Source organism: Sardina pilchardus, chromosome 6 (genome assembly GCF_963854185.1).
Source record: "Sardina pilchardus chromosome 6, fSarPil1.1, whole genome shotgun sequence".
NCBI lineage: Eukaryota > Metazoa > Chordata > Actinopteri > Clupeiformes > Clupeidae > Sardina > Sardina pilchardus.
This window is the reverse complement of record NC_084999.1, coordinates 11,495,274-11,518,061: the sequence shown is the minus strand read 5'-3', so window position 1 is coordinate 11,518,061 and position 22,788 is coordinate 11,495,274. Positions and strand designations below refer to the sequence as shown.

At 38.8% G+C, this 22,788-nt stretch overlaps 1 protein-coding gene across 1 annotated transcript; it reads right to left on the bottom strand.

Annotated features, from left to right (window-relative positions):
* Positions 1-206: 206 nt before the first annotated feature.
* LOC134082310 (membrane-spanning 4-domains subfamily A member 4A-like) lies at positions 207-17,832 on the bottom strand. Its single transcript, XM_062537959.1, has 6 exons — positions 17,755-17,832; positions 13,161-13,324; positions 11,592-11,696; positions 10,279-10,335; positions 323-436; positions 207-212 (listed from the first exon to the last, which is right to left on the bottom strand). Exons 2-6 carry the CDS (start codon positions 13,314-13,316, stop codon positions 207-209), a joined length of 438 nt encoding a protein of 145 aa, XP_062393943.1. The 5' UTR covers positions 13,317-13,324; positions 17,755-17,832.
* Between the last annotated feature and the right edge of the window lie 4,956 nt (positions 17,833-22,788).

The following is a 22,788-nucleotide window of genomic DNA, read 5'->3' as shown; positions in this document are numbered from 1 at the left end:
GGTTTGAAATGTACATCACTTGCTGCAAAATGACATACAAAACATGCAGAGGTACATTCAATGAACAGTTTACTAACTTGACAGCATGAGTGCTATTGGACTACGAACACTTCTCACCTCAGTGCTAGTGGAGCAGGTGGCTTTGCAGGCAAACGTAGATACACAGGTGGAAACCATGAACTCCAGCACTGACAACACTAGCATCACTAAAGCTATCCCCCCACTCTGTTGTAGGGAAACCAATATCATACACAACGATCGTAAGACAGATCAATGTTATTGTGTAGTATAAATATAATATACAATTTATAATGCCACCTACCCGGCAATTGACATCAGCAGGAAATATTAGGATAAATAAATCCATGCTATGCGTAATTATAGCAAGTACTGCTGTTATTGTGCTGAAGATGTTCATCCCCAGTGATGCTTTCACCTAAAATATAAATAAATCAAAATCATATCACAATAACCATTGTCTATTTCAGTTCAATATATTGGATTGTGTTCCGTGAAACTGGGGAAAAGCATAGTTCACTGTTTCCACAACTGAATTGAGTCTGTCCAGTGGACGTGGACCGGATCCGCAGGAGCTACGCAGACCAGACGCGTCTAAACCAGCGGAAAGCGTTTCCCCCCCGCATAAACCCAACTATACCTGACTTATGCAGAGTCGAAGACTGCATGCTTCTTTGTGATTATTGGTAAGTGCATTATTCAAGTAAAATTTGGGTAGCACTTCCTTTTACAATCCCCTAATTAATAGGTATTTACCAGGTAACAACATGGTAATATTGTGTTATTATGTGGTAACTAATATAGGTAAAATGAGGGTAACTACAGAGTAAATATAAAACAATTACATAGAAATTTCTTGACTATTACAAAGAAACTATTCTGAATTAATATTTAATTACTTCTGAGAATGTACAGGTAACTACATAATAATTATGACACAATTACTACATAAAAAGAAATAAATTATGGCCATGTTCCCTAGTAATATCATTCAATATTTCAACCATTCAGTTACCTACCATGTAATTATGTGGTAACTAACTGGTAAAAATGAGGGTAACTACAGAGTAAATATAAAACCATTACGTAGAAATGTCTTAACTATTACAAAGAAACTATTCTGAATTAAGGGTCAATTACTTCTGTAAAATAAAGGTAACTACAGAATAACTATTACACAATTACCACATAAAGAATGAGAAATCATGGCCATGTTACCTAGTAGTACCATTCAATATTTCAACCATTCAATTACTTACCATGTAATTGTGCTACTTTGGCTGGTAATAACTTTGCTTGAAACTGGATTTACTGGGAAAGAACAAATTCGTTTCTAAGAAACTACATTCTTTATTTCCCTTTTATTTTGCTGTCATCACCAGCACATAGGCCTATACCCATTTATCATGCATGGGTTTATTCAGTACTTATCTCATAACAACAAATCCATCAGGGTCCATCTTCCATATTACTGGGTCATTGTACATACTGATTAAAATGTACTTAAATACATGGTTGTTTCCATTATACTGATGTCCGCACCCAATTGTCACCTTGCATTTTCCGCCATGCATTTTCTGCAATATTACCTGATTAAACTGAACTAATTTCCAGGTAAATAAGATGAAACTGGACTGGAAAAGAAAGCCTGAATTTTTACCATGTTACTAACAACCACTTACCAAGTAATTATACAAAGACATTTCTTTTCAACTCCAACCTAGGGTGTAGGTTATGCATATATTCTGCAATATTACCAGGTTAAACTGAACTATTTTCTGAGTAAATAAGATGAAACTGGACTGGAAAAGAAAGTCTGGATTATTCCACCATTGTCAATAGCTGCTTTCTAAGTAATTACACAATGACCCGTCTCTTTTCATTCAAACCATTCAAGTTATGACCATGCATTTTCTTCAGTGTTACCAGGTTACTCACAACTATTTTTCTGAGTAAATGAGATGAAACCCTTAACCTCTAGCTCAATTTTCATTAGCTCAAATAATACAAATGTAACACAAACTACACATTTCCATTCTTTTTACTTTTAGAATCAAAACATAATATCTTGACAACATTTCAGTAACTATGAAATGATAAACAAAATATTTTCAGCCTACCCTGAAAACGTTGACTCTTGTAGGCTGGCAGTCATGTTTGTTGAATTTCATGGGTATGCATTGGTTTAGATGAAAATATTTTGTTTATAATTTCATAGTTACTGAAGTGTTGTCAAGATATTATGTTTTGATTGATAATGAAATTATAAACAAAATATTTTCAGCCTACCCATACTGAAAACGTTGACTCTTGTAGGCACGTCATGTTTATTGAATATCATGGCTATGCATTGGTTTAGAATGGAAATATTTTGTTTATAATTTCATAGCTGAAATGTTGTCAAGATATTATGTTTTGATTCTAAAGTAAAAATAATGGAAATGTGGATTTTATGTTACATTTGTATTATTTGAGCCAATGAAAATTGAGCTAGAGGTTAAGGGTTATCAGGAAATAAAAGTGGGAGAAAGACACGACACCACCGGACACCACGGAGAAGCATGGGGAGAAGAAGGGAGGACGACTGTTTAGAGGGAGAAGTTTACTGCAGCCTAACACATGTATAGCCTTTGTGTTTAGTGGGTAAAAGACTCACTTAAACATTACTGCTAGACGGTGAAGTTGTGTTGGAAGTGAAAATTTCGAGAACTGCGACCGAGAGTTTCCCGCGAGTATAAAGCCTTCTTCAGCTAGTCAGCAAGACCTAGCTGTTAGCACGATGCGGCTTGTCAATGACTTTGTGTGATATACACTAATCCAGCGCGAACTTTATGGGCGCTGCCATCTTGAATATCGCCATTACTGCGTGCCTGCGAGTGTGACACTTGCCTGTGCTTTTCAATGAAAGCATCCTGTCAGAGAATGTCTAACAAGAGATCCCGCTCATGAAAGAAAATGTCAGGTGTAAGGGAAAATTGGATCAATGATGTCAGACTGTGCCAAAACTTAGGCTACCGATGAAGGTAATTTATTAACAACATAAGGTATTAAGACGTGTATTAATGACTGTGGCAAGTTACTTCAAAATCGTAATACATTATGTATTACTTGTTACTTTCATTTCAAAGTAATGTGTTACACTACAATATGTCTCTGAATTGTAAAGCATTACACTACTACTGCATTACTTTTGAGTAACTTTCATATAAACTTTAATAGCCTATATAGCCTATATATATCTACATATACATACATAGCCTATATATATATATATATATATATATATATATATATATATATATACTGTATATATATATCAGGGTGTCTGCAGGTTTTAACAAGTGCAATTTTAGACTTTTTTTAGACCATCATGGGTTAAATTTAAGACCATCACGAAGTATTAAAAAAAGAAATAACAAGCCAGATTGCGGTCAATTGACATCCTGTCATCATCCTGCATCCTGTGACGACAGCAGGGGTCAAAATTAACTTTTTGGCTTACCAGCCAATGTGGCTGGTAACTGGAAAAAGTTACCGGCCAAACAGATTTTTTACCAGCCAAAATTAAAAAACAAATTTTAAAGCTATTGTTAAGTACTAATGATATAGTACCTTTAACTATTGCTTGTTTTCATGTCATTATACACTATATTTGGAAAAGATTTAACAAAGACCATTTTTTTTAATTTTCCAGTCATTATTACACTAACCATTTTTATACCTGCAGTATTTTTTAATACCTTAAATTTCATTTACGTGTATCTCATTCATACTTGTTCAATCATAAGGATGAAAGAACTGAACATATGAGGCAAAGTAATAAAATAAAATAAATTCATGTGTCATGTCATGTTCATCCACTATGCCCTCCATAAAGTCTGGCCTTTTCTTTCGAACACCCTTTCACGTGACTCTCAGCATGATATAGTTTTCCGCCTCACTTATGGATACAATGTTTAATTCTGGCTCTATCACTCAGCCTATCACTGACACAGAAGTTGCGCTATCGCTGTCTGTTTTATTTACTTTCATTTTGCGTCATATATCACGCCAGTCAAGGCGTCAATAATTTAATAGGCTACAGAACGGAAAATGGCAGGGGTGGACAGGATTAGCTGACAAATCTGTGATGCTCGCTTGTAGTTCTTCAAGTTACAAGCTCAACTAACGCTGCAGTTTTCGAGCGGCCAGATCAGACCGCTGTCATTCACTGCCACTGGACAGAGCAGCCACTCTTTTAAAGCACGCGGCTGCCTGGTAACACCGAAAAAAATACATGATGACAACTAGACTGGTTGGAATTTAAAAAATCAATCTTTGTGTAATTAGTTAAAAAGAAGCTGTTAAAGAGAAACTATGCAGGATTGGCGATTTCATCTTAAGTTTTTCATTTTCGCTCGTTTTATGCTTGCATATTTTGGCCATTTTTGCAAAATCACTTGAAATCCTATTCCTAACCCACTTACAGCCACTGAGTTGGAAGCACTGAAATGGATATTAAACACGTCAATCATCTGCGGAACGGGCAGGGCTCGAAAAACTCCAGCCAATAGTATCCTAAACCCTATACCATCATTTCACAGCTCATTCGTCAATCTAACGGTCTTCCTCTCCCCCCCCCCCCCCCCCCCCCCGCGTGCGCGACCCTTTCGTGCACATAGCACAAAAGCTGTTGACCGCGAGTCAGTGCTGAAACGAAACTAACTAGGCCTGCTGCACGTCCCATAATGTTCCCCTCTAGTTGTATGTGTCACTTCATTTCTATACAAACCAAGGCAGCGGATACCTACGGAAACTCAATCACCCACACAATAAATAAGCTATGTAGCAAAAATTACATTTTATGTGACTTGAAACTGAAAATTAACCGCTTGGAGCTACAGTGGAATAGGCGAACCAATGGGCCAGCACTAAACTCGGATATTTTCAGAAGATAAACACCCTGGTAAGAACCAAACCAGATTCTGTTCAAATATACACACCTATGGCTTCTGAAAAATGTAAGGTATATCAAATGTTATTTTGGTGTTTTAAAATGCATCGTTGTTTTAGAATTTCCAAACGAAAGGGCTGGTAGACTAAGGTGCTTTTACCATAATGTAGGCTATAAAATCATCTTCCTTGTCTGATTTGTGGAACTATTACCTACAACCCTTTGGAGGTGAATAAAGAATGTAATTGGGGAAGTTGATGTGAGCGATTGTATGGAGACTAGAGCTCATAGTGCTGTAGACGCAGGCTGGCATTTCATTTAGCCTGGGCATCTGAATTCTCGTTCGTGCATGAATGTGCGTCCATGGAGGGCAGGACTTGAGGATGTTCAAAATCTGCCGGCCGTTTTGCGAATTCCGTACCCAACCTTTAATAGGCCTACCTAGCTGTGCTAGATAGACTTGCCTGCATATTACAAGGACACCGGGTTATGTCATGTAAGGAACTGGTTCTGCAAATAAACGGAAACATAGTCTACATTGCAAAATGACTTCAACTTTATTAATGTATGGTGAATAAATGTTACACTACTGTGCAGTGTGCACAGACCCAAGCTTTTCTGAGGCGAGCATGTTAGCAGCGGTTTGCTAACTATGCTAACGTTAGTTATCTACGAGTCTCCTCTAAATGACAATCATATTATACACGATGCTGACAGTGCTGAGAACATCCTTGTTTATCTTACTTATATCCTTGTTTATCTTACTTACATTAAAGAGAAACTATGCAGGATTGGCGATTTCATCTTAAGTTTCGGTTTCGTTTTTCATTTTCGCTCGTTTTATGCTTGCATATTTCTCTGCAGAGCTTCCCCGACAGCTATAGCGTGTATATTTATACATATATAGGCTATATATAAATATTTAAATTGCGAGCGTGGTTCTTCTTGTTCTTTATGCGTCTCAGCCTTCCAGATGTAAACAGGGAACGATCGTCTCCTGAATAAACTGCAAGGTTGCAATAGCCGATAGGGACCCTGGGGCGGGAGGAAATATTACTGTTTTCGATAAAACTGGTCAGTCAAGCAAAACAACGATTTCTAAGCGATTTTATGACTATGAAAAAGTTGCATAGGGTCTCTAAGTTGACTGTGTGGCTTAATCCACAGATGGGGTGGAGCGGTTTCATTACGGTTTGCTACGGAGTAAAGCTTTAAAATAGGGGATAGCTGGGAGGAGAGACTTTAATCTAATTTAAAGCAACACCATGGAGTTTTTCAACCTTTTGGGGTTCGGGTACGAACCGGTACGAACCAAAGAACTACAAAATTCGACTGCTTTACGGCATAGGCTATAGGGCACACTTCCCCCACCACTTCCTCAAATTCTGTGCGAGCGTTGAATAGACGCCTTATAAACATGAGCTACGTGATCTTTTGGCGTGAAATTATATTCATATGATGATATGCTGAAATGCATGCTATGGGCTAGGCTACCTGGAATAGCTATAGCCTACATTTCACACGCAACGCAGGCAGTCCGAGTTTGCCCAAGACGTGAGAACTCCTCCTGCAGAAATCGGCTTATCAACAAAAGCACGTGTATCCTAGCTCTGTCATCTAGTCACTAGATTCTAGTGTCATCATGCTGCCAACCAAACTGCACGGGAGCTGGTTATGTGTGCTAGTTATAGCTCAACGTGTAAATCTACCGCCTATAGGCTACTGACCAAACAATTATCTTGAAAAACAAAGTTATCACGTGTAAGATTCTGTCATCATATTATAAGAGCTCTGCCTCTCAAAACATTTTGGGCGTGCAAATATATGCCACTATGGACGTGAATACCATAGAATACAATATCTGGTGACCATCGATTTTTTTTTTTATGTTATAAAGACACTAAAAATTAGAGATGCACCGATTGCAATTTTTTGGCCGATTCCGATTTCCGATTTTTCATCGAGTTTGACCGGCCGATACCGATTTTAGCCGATTCCGATTTAATTTCTTCTAACCACTTTACAGCACAAACAAAGAGTTATTTTCTAGCCTATATTTTCTTTAATACAACATGTTAGAAATGTAATCAACTTATCAATGGCTGGTAGAAAAATGTGAATAGACAGATTCTTCTTCAAGTCTTCTTCAGCTGCAGTAATCCCAGTGTGGGACATTCATTTCACACATGTAGAAATGCACTAGGAACACTTTCTTTCTTCTCACATCCATATGCAATATCCAACTGTAAATATCTTCAGAATAGCCTACTAATAACTGAAGTTAGTGCTACATAGGCTGAGATGTTGGAAAATGACAACAAAAAAAAACTAATTTTGAGAAGCCTTGAAATTAACACAGCAAATGACATACATTCTCAGTCCACACTCTTCTTTGAACTTTCGCGATTGCTTGCGGATACTAAGGAAGTGTCCATATTTGGATGGCATAACGTCATGCAGGAGATCGAAACACAGCTTTCCAACGACACCACGCATGATATGTTTTGTATCACGGTCGCGGTAGGCTAGTTTATGACACGTTAGAATGCTAACTTTTGGCGAATTTAGAAGAAATATACAGGCGTGATCAGACAAAAGGTAATGAAATAAACCTCTAAATGTGTAAATCGGACTTAGTTGTTGTAGTAGTGTGAAAGAATACATGATAAGTTGGCAAACCGAAGCAAAACTATGTTTATTCCTGCCGTGTCTCGCCTTAAGTTGAGTAAAGGCTATGTCGCTGCTCATTGATAGCGCTTGTGGTTCAGCTGTGGGCACGCAATTAGCGGCAAGGACGGGCTTTGATGAGCGCTGTAACCTGAAGTGACAGCTTAGTATAGTAAATTCCACGCAATATGGCAAAGCACAGCGTTCGCTGCATAGAAAAACTCAGTATTAGTGCTTTATCCAGCCCTGACTGTTGGCCTAGCTTCATCAAACTTTGCAAACTCAGCTGTGTGAGTGTGATGTTGTTACAAGTACGTGCGAGTGCATTTGACCGGCATAAAATCGGCATGTCTCAGACTGACCGGCCGGTCGCCGGTCGTGGCCGATCACGTGAAAATCGGCCGATTCCAATCGGCGGCCGGTCGATCGGTGCATCCCCAGTAAGCACAAGAACGTCTGCAAGGCGTCTTGCAGATGTGTTCAAAAGGTCTGGAAGGCGTCTTGCAGATGTATTCTAGAGAGCGTTTGCTCATCTGGCAGACGTATCTGATACGTCTTGCTAAGTTCTTCAAACAGCGTTTAGCAGCCGTATCCCAGATGCTCATCAATACGTCATAATAGGACGTCCATCTTCCTAATGTCTTACAAAGATCTTATAAAGGTATTAAATATGATAAAGTTCTAGAACTATGACACACATTCTCAGTGAGATGCCGACGCTGTTTGTAAGATCAAAATAAGACGTTCTAAATGGAACGCGATGTAATTAAGCTGTTCAGATCTTTTCCAGGCGTCTCGGAGACGTATTTGTCTCTATTTGTGCTGACTGGGTCTCTACTAAAAATGAACACCCTAGATTAGGCTACGCTATTGCTCATAAATATCGTAATAATTTTTTTTTAAAATAAGTAATTGACCAACAATGACCAACATCATCCCAATACCGAGAACGTGCACAGACCTGAGCTGAAAGCCTAGTTTTACAAATGTATCACATAACTGGTATCGTAGTAGGCTACCACATAATTTAATATTTAATGTGCAGCCTCAAGTCTAGCCTACTGTACGCTATGTCTAACTTGCTTCTGGTGTAACCGTGACAGATTTTACGACATATATAAGAAATTACCGTTTCCCAACTGTAGGGGGACCCTGAGAGCAAAACTTACATGGTGTTGCTTTAATATAATTACAAAAAAAGTATAATCAAGATTGAAAGCCATCATTCTGTGTATCGGTGTTGCGTTAACCCCACACATTTCGTTTGGCTGTCTTTTTTTAATTTACATCACTATATAATCTTATAAAACCGGGGAAAAATCACGGCTCCCAATGCATTTCTATGAAGCCATAACGTGAAACTGTCGGACCCTATCTTCATGTGCGGAGCTACTGCACTGCCATTGGCTCATCCGCGTTCGATAGGCGGGACTTAGCCAAAGGTGAATTACATGGTAAGTAATTGAATGGTTGAAATATTGAGTGGTACTACTAGGTAACATGGCCATGATTTCTCATTTTTTATGTGGTAATTGTGTAATAATTATTCTGTAGTTACCTTTATTTTACAGAAGTAATTGACCCTTAATTCAGAATAGTTTCTTTGTAATAGTTAAGACATTTCTACGTAATGGTTTTATATTTACTCTGTAGTTACCCTCATTTTTACCAGTTAGTCACCACATAATTACATGGTAGGTAACTGAATGGTTGAAATATTGAATGATATTACTAGGGAACATGGTCATAATTTCTTTCTTTTTATGTAGTAATTGTGTCATAATTATTCTGTAGTTACCTGTACATTCTCAGAAGTAATTAAACATTAATTCAGAATAGTTTCTTTGTAATAGTCAAGACATTTCTATGTAATTGCTTTATATTTACTCTGTAGTTACCCTCATTTTACCTATATTAGTTACCACATAATTACACAATATTACCATGTTGTTAAAGCTTGGTAAATACCTAGTAATTAGGGGACTGTAAAAGGAAGTGCTACCAAAATTTGTGTAAATGTAAACTGATGTTGATGTCATGTTAGTCTGTTAAATATTCATATTAAACACAAAAGTTTACACTGACATTGGCTGCGTTTCCCAGATTCGATCTTTCTTAAGGACTTAAGAAGGCTCCAAAGAAGGAATCGCTAAGAAGGAGCGCTAAGATACGGGTGTTTCTCAGCCGCATTCTTAACTGCCGCGTTCTTGACTGCGTTCTTAACTAGGAGAACCTTAAGATCAAGCCAAAGAAGCTTCTTAAGAAGCTCTTAACGAGAGCTGTTCACCACGGTGGTGCTGAAACTGAATCAATCGATGCCAGGCAAATTAGCTTAATTCAAAAAATGGTGGAATGTCCCTCTAAGGTCAGCCTATATGAACCAATTAATTATAATTATAAAAAATCAAATGATACACAGATTAAACTAAGGTAGTCCATCATTCAGTCTGTTTTTTGTAGGTGTAGACAGTCCATGTGTTACTATCATTAACCTCCTTAGTCCAGACTACTGAAGTTTGGAAATTTCTCTTTGTAAACATAAATAAAATGCCTGTCTGAAATACCTGAAAGCTTTGAGAGTAGTGGTAAAATGTAATGAAGTTTAAATGTTGCATTAAGGTTTGATTGCAGTCAGTGTTGAATGGTCATTGTGTACTCACCAAACAAGGATTGAGCTTCTTTGCAGCTATAACAGTGAGAGAACCAGCAGTGATATACTGAAAGACAGGATGTTTTTACACATGAAAAAAACCAAAAAAAACAAACAATACAAACAGAGGTTTTTACAATACAAAGTTAACTTACAGTTTTTCTCAAATGCTAAAACACAAAAGCCAACCCTCTTAACCAAATGACCAGTTGTCTAAAAACATTTACTAAATCTAGCCTCAATTTTTCATAACACATTTCACATGAAGACACAATTCACAAAACACAATCCTCCGTTCTCATAAATCACTAAGCACATTTTTCCTTGCTAAAACACATGTTGCAAAACATATTCTCAAATGAAAGCTCAGGTGATGCAAAATGCTTGCCACAGTCAGCAATAACTGAACACAATGAACACACCTGGCGTCATTCATTACACACAACGACTCAAATATGAAGACACTTGTTGCTAATGCGCACAGTGACTGTGGTGTGTGTGTGTGTGTGTGTGGTGTGAATGAAGAAAATAAAAGAACTTCACACCCTGATCACGTTTTCTGTTGTGTGCAATAGATTCTGTTTTTTGCATTGAGTTGTGTTACAGTAGTGTACTTGGAGAATTTTCTGTACTCTTCATATGAAACTCACAACTCTAAATGAAGAGCTCTTCTCCAAAACGCTATAAATCCATTTTATAGACATTACTGTACTGTAACAATTTAATCATGTTACTGTATTTACCTACAGTAATTGTGTGTTTCAGGTAATAAGAATGCAGTTTTTTTGTTTTTACTGAGTAAAGATAAATTACTGTAACTAAACATAACCCAATACAGTTTCACTGAGATTACTTGAAAAACTAAATTTTAAAAATATATTTATGAAAATTCATTACATAGTAAAATGGTGGATATAGCGTTTTGGAAAATAACTCTTCAAATGCCTAATACTCTGCCGAGATCTAAGAAGATCAGTTACTCTAAACTTTTTTAAAAATATGCGTTGGCAGTTATGAAACAAAGAACCTTCTCACAAATTGAGCATTGTGTTTTCAATTGTTTTGCTGTAGTGTGTAATGATGTGTATAGTGTATAAGTATATGTGTATAAGCTTCGAGCTGCTCTTTTGGTGTGAAAGTTTGAGTTTTGAAGTGAGAAGGTGTGGTTGTGCTTATGTAGCTTTAGAAAAGGTTATTGTGTTTAGACATTGGGGAACATGGAGGAAACGTTTGTGAAATGTGTTTTGGCATTTGAGAAAAACTGTAAGGATTCAACTAGAAATAATTAAATACAGGAAAAATAATCTATGAAAAAAATCTCACAATGATGGGTCCCCAGATCGTGATCCTAAAAAAGTAAGTGGACATTGTTGATCCCGTCAGGAAACCAAACAACAATACAACCACACCAATCATTATTTCAACCGTCTGTGGAAAATAAAATCAAAGAACAGATGTTAAGTTGTCATTGTTGAATAGACGTTATTTGCAAAAAGTTTCAAAATTCATTGTTGGTTATTAGCAGGAGTTACATTGATCTGTAATAGGTGGCAAGCTAAGGCCTACCGTGCACCCCCACCTCCCAACAAAACCATATTTTTTTGACTGGATGTGTAGAATATGAATCTGAATGTTAACATTGAACATTTTGGGATTGATATAGTGAGCTATTTTCATGTATAGGCCACAACCTAGATACGTCTACCACACACCCCAAACCCCCTCTCCTTCAGTCTGTAGAATATGGATCTAAATTCAACATGCTGGGGACCTATACTATTTATTTCTTAAATAAAATGTTGGTGTCGGCAAATGAAAAGTATGACCACCAACCACATACCCGCATGCCTCTTGGAAGGGGCACGCAGTGTCAGGGTTTTAGGCCGGATGACCCTAACACAAGACTCTTCAAGGCAGGAAAACACACTTTATTGAGATAAACTATAAACAAAGATCCTCCGCTTTAACCCTCTCTGCTATAAACTTACAAATGTACAAACGTACTAATGAACAGGACTGAACAGAGAGTTTACTTTTGTTTTGTTGTTAATTGTTTTTCTGTTTAGAGTACGTTCATTTACAGTACTGCACTGATAAGTGTAATTCTATTTTTATATATATATATATATATATAATATATATATATATATATATATATATATATATATATAGTTGATTACAGACATTCCATTTTTGAGTTTCACAAAAGAGTCTGAGAAAACACAAAGACTTTTAAACACATCAGTATCTTCGTGTTGATTTGAAAGAATAATTCAAATGGTGTGTGTGTATAGTTTTGTTGCAATAATTACATTTTAGAAAGAGTTTTGATTGCAGTGTTTCACTTTGACATGGATGTGAGTTGTTTATCTCCAAGTGCTATGTCTTATTTAGCATGTGCAGAGTTTTGACATGATGAGTCAAGTTCTGCAAGAAGTATGTAGGCAAAAACGGCAATAGCCAGAATTTCTCAATTTGAAACCCCCAGACCCTCACTTAGCCTATATGACCCGCACTGCCTTTTTAAAAAGCACTTCCTATGTCCCTGTGTTATTTGATTGATCCTTTGTCCTGGGTAGGGAGAGGGCCTAACTTTACCCCACCCTTTCCCCTTCTCTGGGTATGACTGCTGTACACTGCATGAAAATTCATGTTCTCTTTTTTAATGTTTTGTTAACATGTTGGACCATGTCATAACCTACATTGCCACTGTGTTAAGATTCCTCAAATGACAGTGCCCCCACGCACTTTACTTTAATTTTAAGAGTTGGCATACAGTCTTGTAATTCAGGAGATGGATCTGAGTATTAAAGACGTCAGAAGATGAAGACGAAGCTCAGTGGTTGGTCATCTGGGTTATTTGGAAATTGAGTAGCCTAATAGTAAACTCACTCCCATGGCGGTTGGTTCTCCTTTAAGGGATTTCCTGAGCAAAGAGTGTGGTGTTGAAACAACTCCGTTCTTGGGTGAAGTGAAACTTTGGGCTCCTTGAGGGAGCATATGAGTGACCACCACAAAGCCATTGGTGGAGGGAACAGAGTTGGCCATGGTTCCTGCTGGAAGTTAGATAGAATATCAATAGTCTACATTATGAAAAACCTGTCAACATCTCTTGTAGCCTATTTCTAAACGCATGTATGGAAGCATATGAGTTCCAAAATTCAAATGAGAATGCATTCTGCAATATGCAATTCTAAAAGACATTACATTATGCAAATGATAATTCATTATGCAATTTAATATTACAATTTGCAATACTTTCTTTCAAAATGCATTTTAATATACAAAGTGACAATGCAATCATCAAATCAATTTGATTTATTTTGGTAAAAAATTTGAAAAGACATGGATTGAATTGCATTCCATTTTGCCATGGTACTTTAGTCTCAAAATTCAAATGGCAATTCATTTTGCATTTCAATTTTCAATATTCAGTTTCATCATTTAATTGTCAATTACTTTTGCAATTTAATGTTCAAAATTCAATGTAGAATTGAATTATTTTTAAATTTTAAAAAATGTTGTGTTGAAAATGTTTTTTAAAAAATATTGAAAACATTTTGAATATTTTTTGGCAAAAAGTTTTGCCCGGTTTGCAGAAATAGCGCCCCCGTTATTGCATAGCACTTTGTCACGCTCTTTGTGTCTCAAAATTCAAATGGCAATGGCAAACGCGATTCCAAAACACATTGGCCCTCATTTATCAACAGAGCGTAGAAACCAGCGTATATCTGAGCGCAGAAATCATCTTACGACGGGGCTCACGTGTGATTCATCAAACTTTCGTATCACTCCAATTCCAGCGTAAGAATGAACGTTTGTTGATAAATGTGGCGGCTGGAAACAAGCGTGATTTAAATATCACGCCCCTATATTATGCTCGTTTTAATGGCCTCGCCCCTAGAATTTACAACATGAAGGTGCATTATACGTCCAAAAAAGATCATTAGTGATCTCGAGCCACAGTGACGTCCAGCTGAATCTTGTTAATTTTGACAGCTAGAAGCTGTCGTCAAGGAAGGCGGGAAACTAGAGCGATTTGAGCGCAACAGACTTTATTTTCGCAGAGAGAACGCATCATACTATAAATACATTAATTACAAAACCGTACGACACTGAAATTTGCCCTTTGAAAATAATTTAAAATGTATATGCCTAGGCCTAATTCATGAATGTTGCGTTTGCCAAAGTCAAAGAGAAAGTAATCATCGCCTATGGCTATTCTAAGCCATGAAATGTGTCAATACAATATGCTACATTAGCAAATAGGCTGCACATGTTCAGGAAAGGTTTTATGTCCAAGATAGTCCATCAATTCAACTTTCTAATGCACCGCCGATTTACTGCTGCGCGATGCTATGCCGCCTGAAAAACTTGCGTACACGAGTTGAGACTAGACGTGAGATTTGAGCGTAGCCACCGATCACGTTCACATTGATAAATGCCATACTTTGCGTGGAAACAAGCGTACGCCTGTTTTACGCCTGTTTTTGGTCGTACGCTCGTTTGATACATGAGGGCCATTGCAATCTGTCAGTCTCCCATCACCCATGGCAGGAACTACGTCACGTCCGTGTTTATCTCGCATTGGTCAGTCTTCTCTTTAAGGCGGGTCTTGGGCAGGGCGGGTGACGGTCTCCAGGTAGAGAAGAGAAGGCAAAAGAGAAATTGGCGCTGACAGTAGCCTACTGTTGGAGGTGATGGACAAAAACAGTCGCTCAGCTACTGAGGGAGGCAGGCGTGTGTGTGTGTGTGTGTGTGTGTGTGTGTGTGTGTGTGTGTGTGTGTGTTTATGTGTGCGTGAGGAAACCTTGATCCGACCGTACGCCACCCCCTCCAGGAGCGTGTATCAGGGTGAAGCGTGAAAAACAGCACGCAGGTAGCCAGGGGAGCTGAGGGAGCTGGCAGCCCAGGGCCTTGGAGCTCATATCTAGGTGGAGCGTTTGCCCCTCTCAGCCGGAGGACTGCTCCAGATTAACGACCATAGACAGTAAGATAGGCTACTGACAGGGCTAACACAGGGCTACTAACAGGGCAGGGCTGTTAATGACAGGGCTACATCGTTTCATTCACACTCACAGGCACTCCTGGTCTGACCACAACCGTCCAGCTGCAGCCTGCACTGTCAGACCCCCTGCACTGTCAGAACCGGAAAGGAAGCATAGTCACGTCCTGAGATATCGATGGCTTTGCCCCAAACGAGGATTGTGCATCGTTCTTTTCACAAATACACCATATTTTTAAGCAAATAAAGTTGTTTACTTAAAGGGATATTCCGCCATTTTTGGAAATACGCTCATATTCCACCTCCCCTCGAGCAAAACAATCGATATTTACCTTGTTCCCGTTCATCCAGCCATTCTGTGAGTCTGGCGATACAACTTTTAGCTTCAGCCTAGCATAGATCATTGAATCGGATTAGACCATTAGCTTCTCGCCTGCTAGCTTCATGTTTAAAAGTGACTAAGATTTCTGGTAATTTTTCCATTTAAAACATGTCTCCTCTCAAGTTAGAAAGTGCAATAAGACCAACTGAAAATTAAACCTGGCGTTTTTCTAGGCTGATTTGACATGGAACTACACTCTCATCTGGCGTAATAATCAAGGCAACTTGCAAACGTACCATAGGCGCAGTGATATCGTACGCAGCATCTGAAAATAGTCCCCATAGACAACAAGCAGTAGTAGTGCCAGTAGTTGCAAGTTGCCTTGATTATTACGCCAGATGAGAGGACCCAGGTTCGATTCTCAGTTGAAATAACGCCTTTTTTTTTTTTGCATGCCAAAGTACGAACGACTTGTTTTTTCTTAGATGACGTTACCTCGCGGCAAATAAGAGTTTGTGCTTTTTGAACCTGTCAAAGATTGACTAGTTTTATTTCAGTTATGAGTACAGTTAAGTAGAAGTAGGCTTCAGTAGTTGTGAGTAGAAAGGTTTCATGGTGTTTTGAGCCCCCAACGTTGTCTTCAAGGCAGCGCTGCCTGGAAGGCGCTGGGGTTAGGCATGGGTTAAGGTTAGGAGTAGGATTAAGTGCCTTGGAGGTTAAGTCAACAGTGGCAGCGCTGCCTGGAAGACAACTCAGAAAACAACTCTTTGAACTATAGCTTGCCTTTGATCAAGCTACCACATGACCACTCATTAGCCTTCCAAGTCACTTCCAAGTAACGCAGACATGGCAAAACAGCTAAAAACTGTTAAAAACTAAACTAGGCCTAGCCTACTGTAGAGCTGGTAAATACACAGGCCTATTGACAGGGTACATGGACGTTAGACATCGGGGGTAAATAGTATTGTTGATTATTACACTATTTACACCCGGGTGTAAATAATAATGTTGATTATTACACTATTTACACCCGGGTGTAAATAGTAATGTTGATTATTTGCACCCTGGTGTAAATAGTAATGTTGATTATTTACACCCGGGTGTAAATAGTATTGTTGATTATTTCCACCCGGGTGCAAATAGTCTCTGCCATATTAAAATGCATTTTGAAATAAAGTATTGCAAATTACGATATTAAATTGCATAATGAATTGGTGCTTAATGTAATGTATTTTAGAATTGCATATTGCAGAATTAGTCAGTTTGCTTGTGTAATTTCGTTCAATTTTTTTTGGGATTATGAAAACTATATATTTTTGGAATCCTTAGAACCTGAAGAATCAGGAAATCTTTGTTTGACAATTTGACAATCAGAAGTCATTAAAGCAGTCATTTTGGGTCTTGAAAATGGTGTACTATTGCATTAAAAACGCCATATATAATGCTATACTGGTAGATAGGGTTACATTTTAAACTTTTATGTATCACCACAAAACTTCCCCAGTTATTCACTTACATTAAGACAAGATTTTTTTTGTATTACAAGTTTTCTGAAATGTAATGTTTAAATATGCAAATGAATATGCAAATGAGGCTTAATATACTGAAATAGGCGTTCATTTGCACAAACTTCCAAACCTGACATGTACATATAATAGTAGCTATCCTTTATGAAGGATTAAGGTTTTGAATGAATTGGTCTGAACATAGTGTCCTGGACTAAATGCATTCTCATTTGAATTTTGGAACACATTATGCTTCCATACGCATGCTTCGTTCACGTGCACTTCAACTGCGCTGACAAGTCAAATCCAGAGCCATATAAAGGGCTACTCTGACTGATTGTGAAATATATGGCTCTGGTCAAATCTATGCAAATCTATGCTCCGCTTTAACCCTCTCTGATTTATGTAATGCCAAAGATTCTAGAGCGTAGCGCTCTATGATCTTTAGTAATGCTGTAGCAGAGAGGGTTAAAGCGAAGTAATTACGGATATGGCTGTAGCCTGTCGTGACATTTCCCCACCTACCTAAACTACAAAGGAAATTGATTAAATACCCTACCATATTTTAAACATAATCGACTAGCCTACGTGTGGAGGACGCATAACGTAAGCTTCTAAACATCGTTGTAACATGAAACGCAATATGTGACTTACTATCAACAGACGCCCCTGCTTCAACGATAAGCTTAACTTGATTCTGTTATTCAGGGAAAAAATAGCCTGGCTAACGCCTCCCACTTCTCAAATGAGTAGGGTTGCCAACTCTGAGAAAATAAAATACGGAACAAAAATACCGGGGGGGGGGGGGGGGGGGGGGGGGGGCATTGGGCCCACCTACACGTACCTCCACCCCACATCAAATTATCATTATGATTATCATTATCACAATTATTATTATGCTATATTGTTAGACATGCACTTTCACTTCAAAGCAGTCAATATTTTAAGTGCATATGCACATCAATATTTGAAGTTCCTATGCACATCAGAGGCCTGCTTTAATAATGTAAGATACAAAGTTCATTGCTTCATGGTTGCATGAGAAATACTTCTGAAAACAACAGCAATTATATGGGTGCTATTGTTTTGGGATGTTTCCCTCATGCAAGCATCATACTCTGGTAGGCAAATGGAGGGAAAAAAAATGCTTTATAATGATTTTTTTATTTGAATGCCTGAATGTAAAGATCCAGGAAACATAATACCAACTTTTGTCTATGGTAAACGGCCAAGCAGGCGTAATCACTTATCTGGAGATCTTTCTTTTGACCATGTCAGCCTATTCAAATTTTACTTAACAATACTCAATGCTAAACAATGTATTGTACAGTCTCTGCTCTGTTTCCATGGAAGTTGCAAGAATCCACGTTGTTAAATGTCGTTACGTAATTAAATAGTCTTCCAACAGGTTGAAGCGGAGCTTTGCCAACAACGTTATTGTGTAGTTTCAGTTTCTGTCGCGCAAACGCACACACGCATGCATTCAATGAACGCTCATACCACCTACGTATTTGTATGATGACTATGTTTAATCACATCAGACTAGCAAGCATTTCCTCCTGATTGCAGAAAAAATTGTTTTCTTTTCTGTCGGGCCGCGGTTGCTTGCAGATTATTGTCAATTATCAGGTGAAGCACCGGACCTCACACCATGCCTTGCGGACCAGCAGGCTCCACGTTGTGTCAGGGAGTTTTTAGGTTTTTTTGTGTGTGTTTTTAATTGTAGTGTGTGTGCATTGAGCAGTTTCTCAAAAATACGGAACAAAGAGCGTTCTGTATTAGTTCAATACGGAACAAGACTTTTAGGTGTCAAATACGGGACGATTCCGTATTATACGGAACGGTTGGCAACCCTACAAATGAGACGTGGTCTGGCAACCAGACGTTCATTTTCTCGTATTTGAAAAAATGCCCAGGGGCCGGTTTCCCGATAACGTTCACTCTTAGCGAGCTACGAAGACTCCAAAGGTATAACTTACCAAAGTTGTTTACCTTTCTAGTCGTGGTTCCCGAACTATCACTTAGGAGTCTTCTTACGAAAAGCTCCTTACGTCCGACGTATAAGGCACTGTCCACCATGAAGGTGCTGAATTATGTGACATCGATTGCTCAGAAATCGATTTTTTATTTCACGCGGAGGCTTGACAGACTTATGAAAGCGTTCTTTGCACCAAAACCATTGCTTATAATAGCCTATCGCCCCCACAACATTCACGCCACTTCAACGTGGATGAACTTATTAGCACACAATGATAAAAAACGTAGTCTAGAAATTGATGAATAGAATTGAAATGATCTACGTAGGTAAGTAGGTTATGTTTTCATCTGGGTTTGTTTGTTGGTGTGTTAGTTTGTTTCCCGCATGGATAAAAAGATTCGAACGCTTCATGTTTGAAAGCAGACGTCTGCGTTCTCTGAGTGCTTTTCTAGTTTGTTTGTCCGTTGTTTGCAAGATAGGCTGACTCTAAAAGTTAAAGATGGATTTCGATTAAATTTCCAGGGAAGATCTGAAATGACCCAAGGAAGAAACTATTTAATTTTGTGAGTGATTCGTATCACCGTCTGGATGCAGGAGGCGTAGGCTACATGTGTTTGCTTGGGGGAGGTTTGTGCTTTTCTAGTTGAAATAGGCTATGTAGACTTTTTTTTAATCACAGCTGAGTGACCAACATCCTCATTCAGTATTGTGTGCCTTTGGTTAACATTAAACATGACAGCAAGCCCGCACATTAGGCCTAAACATTGTAGGACGGTGGGGGGAAGCAAAGAATAAAGCGCTTTAACTATTTTCAAATGCGTGCACGTTTCATATTTGCATGAAAACATTTCCAGAAACTATTTTCTAAATTAGCATACTTACATAAAATCATTGGCGAACCAAAATAGTGATTTTGTATCATATGAGTTGCATGCATAACGGAAATTGCTGTAGGGTACAGTGGCGGCGACTAGCGTCGCGAGTCGAAACATTGCTAAGGTGCAGCTAAGAGAGGTCTGAGAGTGCTCCAGACCACTCTTACCAACGAACGACGTGCGAAAGACATTCGTAGCAAAGAAGGTTTCGGGAAATGCGTGAGGTACTTAAGGTAGAGCTTAAGATAGAGGTTACGAACTACGTAGCGTTAAGAAGGCTTTGGGAAACCGGCCCCAGATCCGTTCATTGGGCGCCACGGATGTCTATCAAATGCGCATAGCTCACCCAACCAAGGGGGCAGCGAACGTTCTGAGAGTGTAGACAGTATGGCGGCCGCCATGCTAACGAGAAGACCGTGGCTAGCTGGCCATTCCATTGAATCCTATGGGGCGTAAGCGCCACTTTGACATCAAATTACGTTAGAGCTGAAGCGTTTTAAGCCTTTATATGAACATTTTCTATTGTCGGGGTACATACTACATTGTGAAATTGACATAATAATCTCGTAACTGTCTTATCGGCTGAGTAATTAACGTTTTTCGAAAGTCAATGCTAAAGTGTTAAAGGCGCATGCGTCCAGCGAGAGTAAAGCGTCGCCATAGGTCAGACTCGGTCAGACTACGTGCCTACGTCACATGTACGACATCTGAGCCTGCGCAGGAGACCTATGACGGAATAAGAAGACCTAAAAAAAACGTTGAAATTTGCTTCCTCGGTCTCTGCTGCCGTCTACGTGATAGCTCTGTCCATATCTTTTACTGTCTATGCACCCAACTCGTTCGTATGCAACGCTAAGGGCTGCCGTAAATCCTTTGGCGTCGAATGTAGACGCAAGAGGGCAACGGAAACTTCTCGGATGTTCTGTGATTGGTTCGCCAACATCAGGCGAAAATTAGGGCGTTAGTTTCCAGACTGGCTTAGCAGCGGGATTGAAATCACCGCGCAAGGCAGTATGGGAAAACCCAGGCTAGGGAAAAAACGCATTAGTAGGCTATTTAAAACGCTTAGGCTATAGTCAACCAAACGAATACACAAACAAAGCAGGAAGAAGAGAAGAGGCATTGAATCTATTTTGGAATCATTTATAGGCCTAGTTATTGCTCAAGTCTAACGCATTCATGGAGGGAACAAAGCGTGATTTATGTCAATACAACTCGACTCCAAATTCTACTGGTCTCTAAGCAAAGTCCTCTATAAGAAACATGTGAAAACTTTTGGCAACACTGTTAGCTGCATGATTAGGCTACAGTATCTCAGTGTTTTTGCAAATGTTTATGGGAACACAAGAAATGGTGACACCAAGCATCCCATGTGTTCATTTGCCCTGCTGGTTCAGTAATTAATGTAATATGGTTTGATAAATTGGACAGCCATTTTTTACTGTGAGAAGTGTGTGTGATTCGAAGATGAATTTTCAGTGGACCATTAGACCATTAGATCTTCTGTAAAAAGTTTGATTAAGATTGTATTGGTTCTCCAATTTCTCAGAGAGGACAGTGGTGAAACAACAGTAGGCCTACACATTGTATCACACAATTCAATATTACAGTATCACAATTACAAGCGGAGTCAGGTCAGTCCTTTTAAAAAATAAACTTTCCCATCATCCACTGCATTTTATTGTCTTTGTATTTGTAGCTCTGCACAGTGACAATGAAGTTGAATCTAAATATAATCTAATCTATTGGGCCTGGCTGTCTTGCAATACTTATGTGTAAATTAAATGAAATTAAATACAAGTCAGGAAGAGTGCACATGGCCCAAGAAAACTGGATTTGAACATACAGTAATTCTTCTCTGGCTCCTTTAAAGAACATTCCATGTAGGTTAGCCTAGACCATTGTAGTCTACAATCTGTGAGAAAAAAATCACCCAACCCAAAACTAATTGCATCGACAATTATTTGTGTTGTATTCGTTCAGTTCATAAAAACTTCTCAATTCAATTCAATTCAAGTTTATTGTCATATACTATAAGTAATGAGATTCATTGTGCTCAAGTGTCCAGAAATAAATTAGAAAGAACAAAAAAAAAAAATAAGAAGAAAAGTGCCATCTTAAGGGGGTTTCCCAGGACGGTTCAGCATCCTGATGGCTTCAGGGTAGAAACTGTCCTTGTATCTGCTGGTACGGGTCCTTAGGCTCTTGTATCATCGGCCTGAAGGCAGGAGGGTGAAGAGATGGTGGCTGGGATGACTGGGGTCAGAAACTATACGCTTGGCCTTTCTTCTGCATCGCTGACTGTAGATGTCCTGAATGGATGGTAACTCAGTCCTTGTAATACGCTGTGCTGATCTGATGACTCTTTGTAGCGCTTTTCGATCCTGGGCAGTGCTGTTACCATACCATGTTGTTATGCCACCAGTCAGAATGCTCTCTATTGTACAGTGGTAAAAGTTGGTCAGTATCTTGTGGTCCATGCCAAATTTCCGCAGACGTCTCAGACAGAAGAGCCGCTGTCTTGCTGTCTTTGTGATCACTATATGGTGTGTCCAGCTCAGATCCTCACTGATGTTAATGCCCAGGAATCTGAAGCTTTTGACTCTCTCCACTGCTGCACTCCCGATGTGAATGGGTGCGTGTTATTCTCCCTGTAGTCGCCTGTAATCCACTATCAGCTCCTTGGTCTTTGTTACATTGAGCAGCAGACTGTTATCCTGACACCAAGATGTCATTGCTGCCACCTGTGCTGGATTGATCTACAGTACCTTCATGAGGTAGGCTATTGGTGCAAGGATGGAGGACTATTTAAAAATCTAATTGCACTACAAGTGC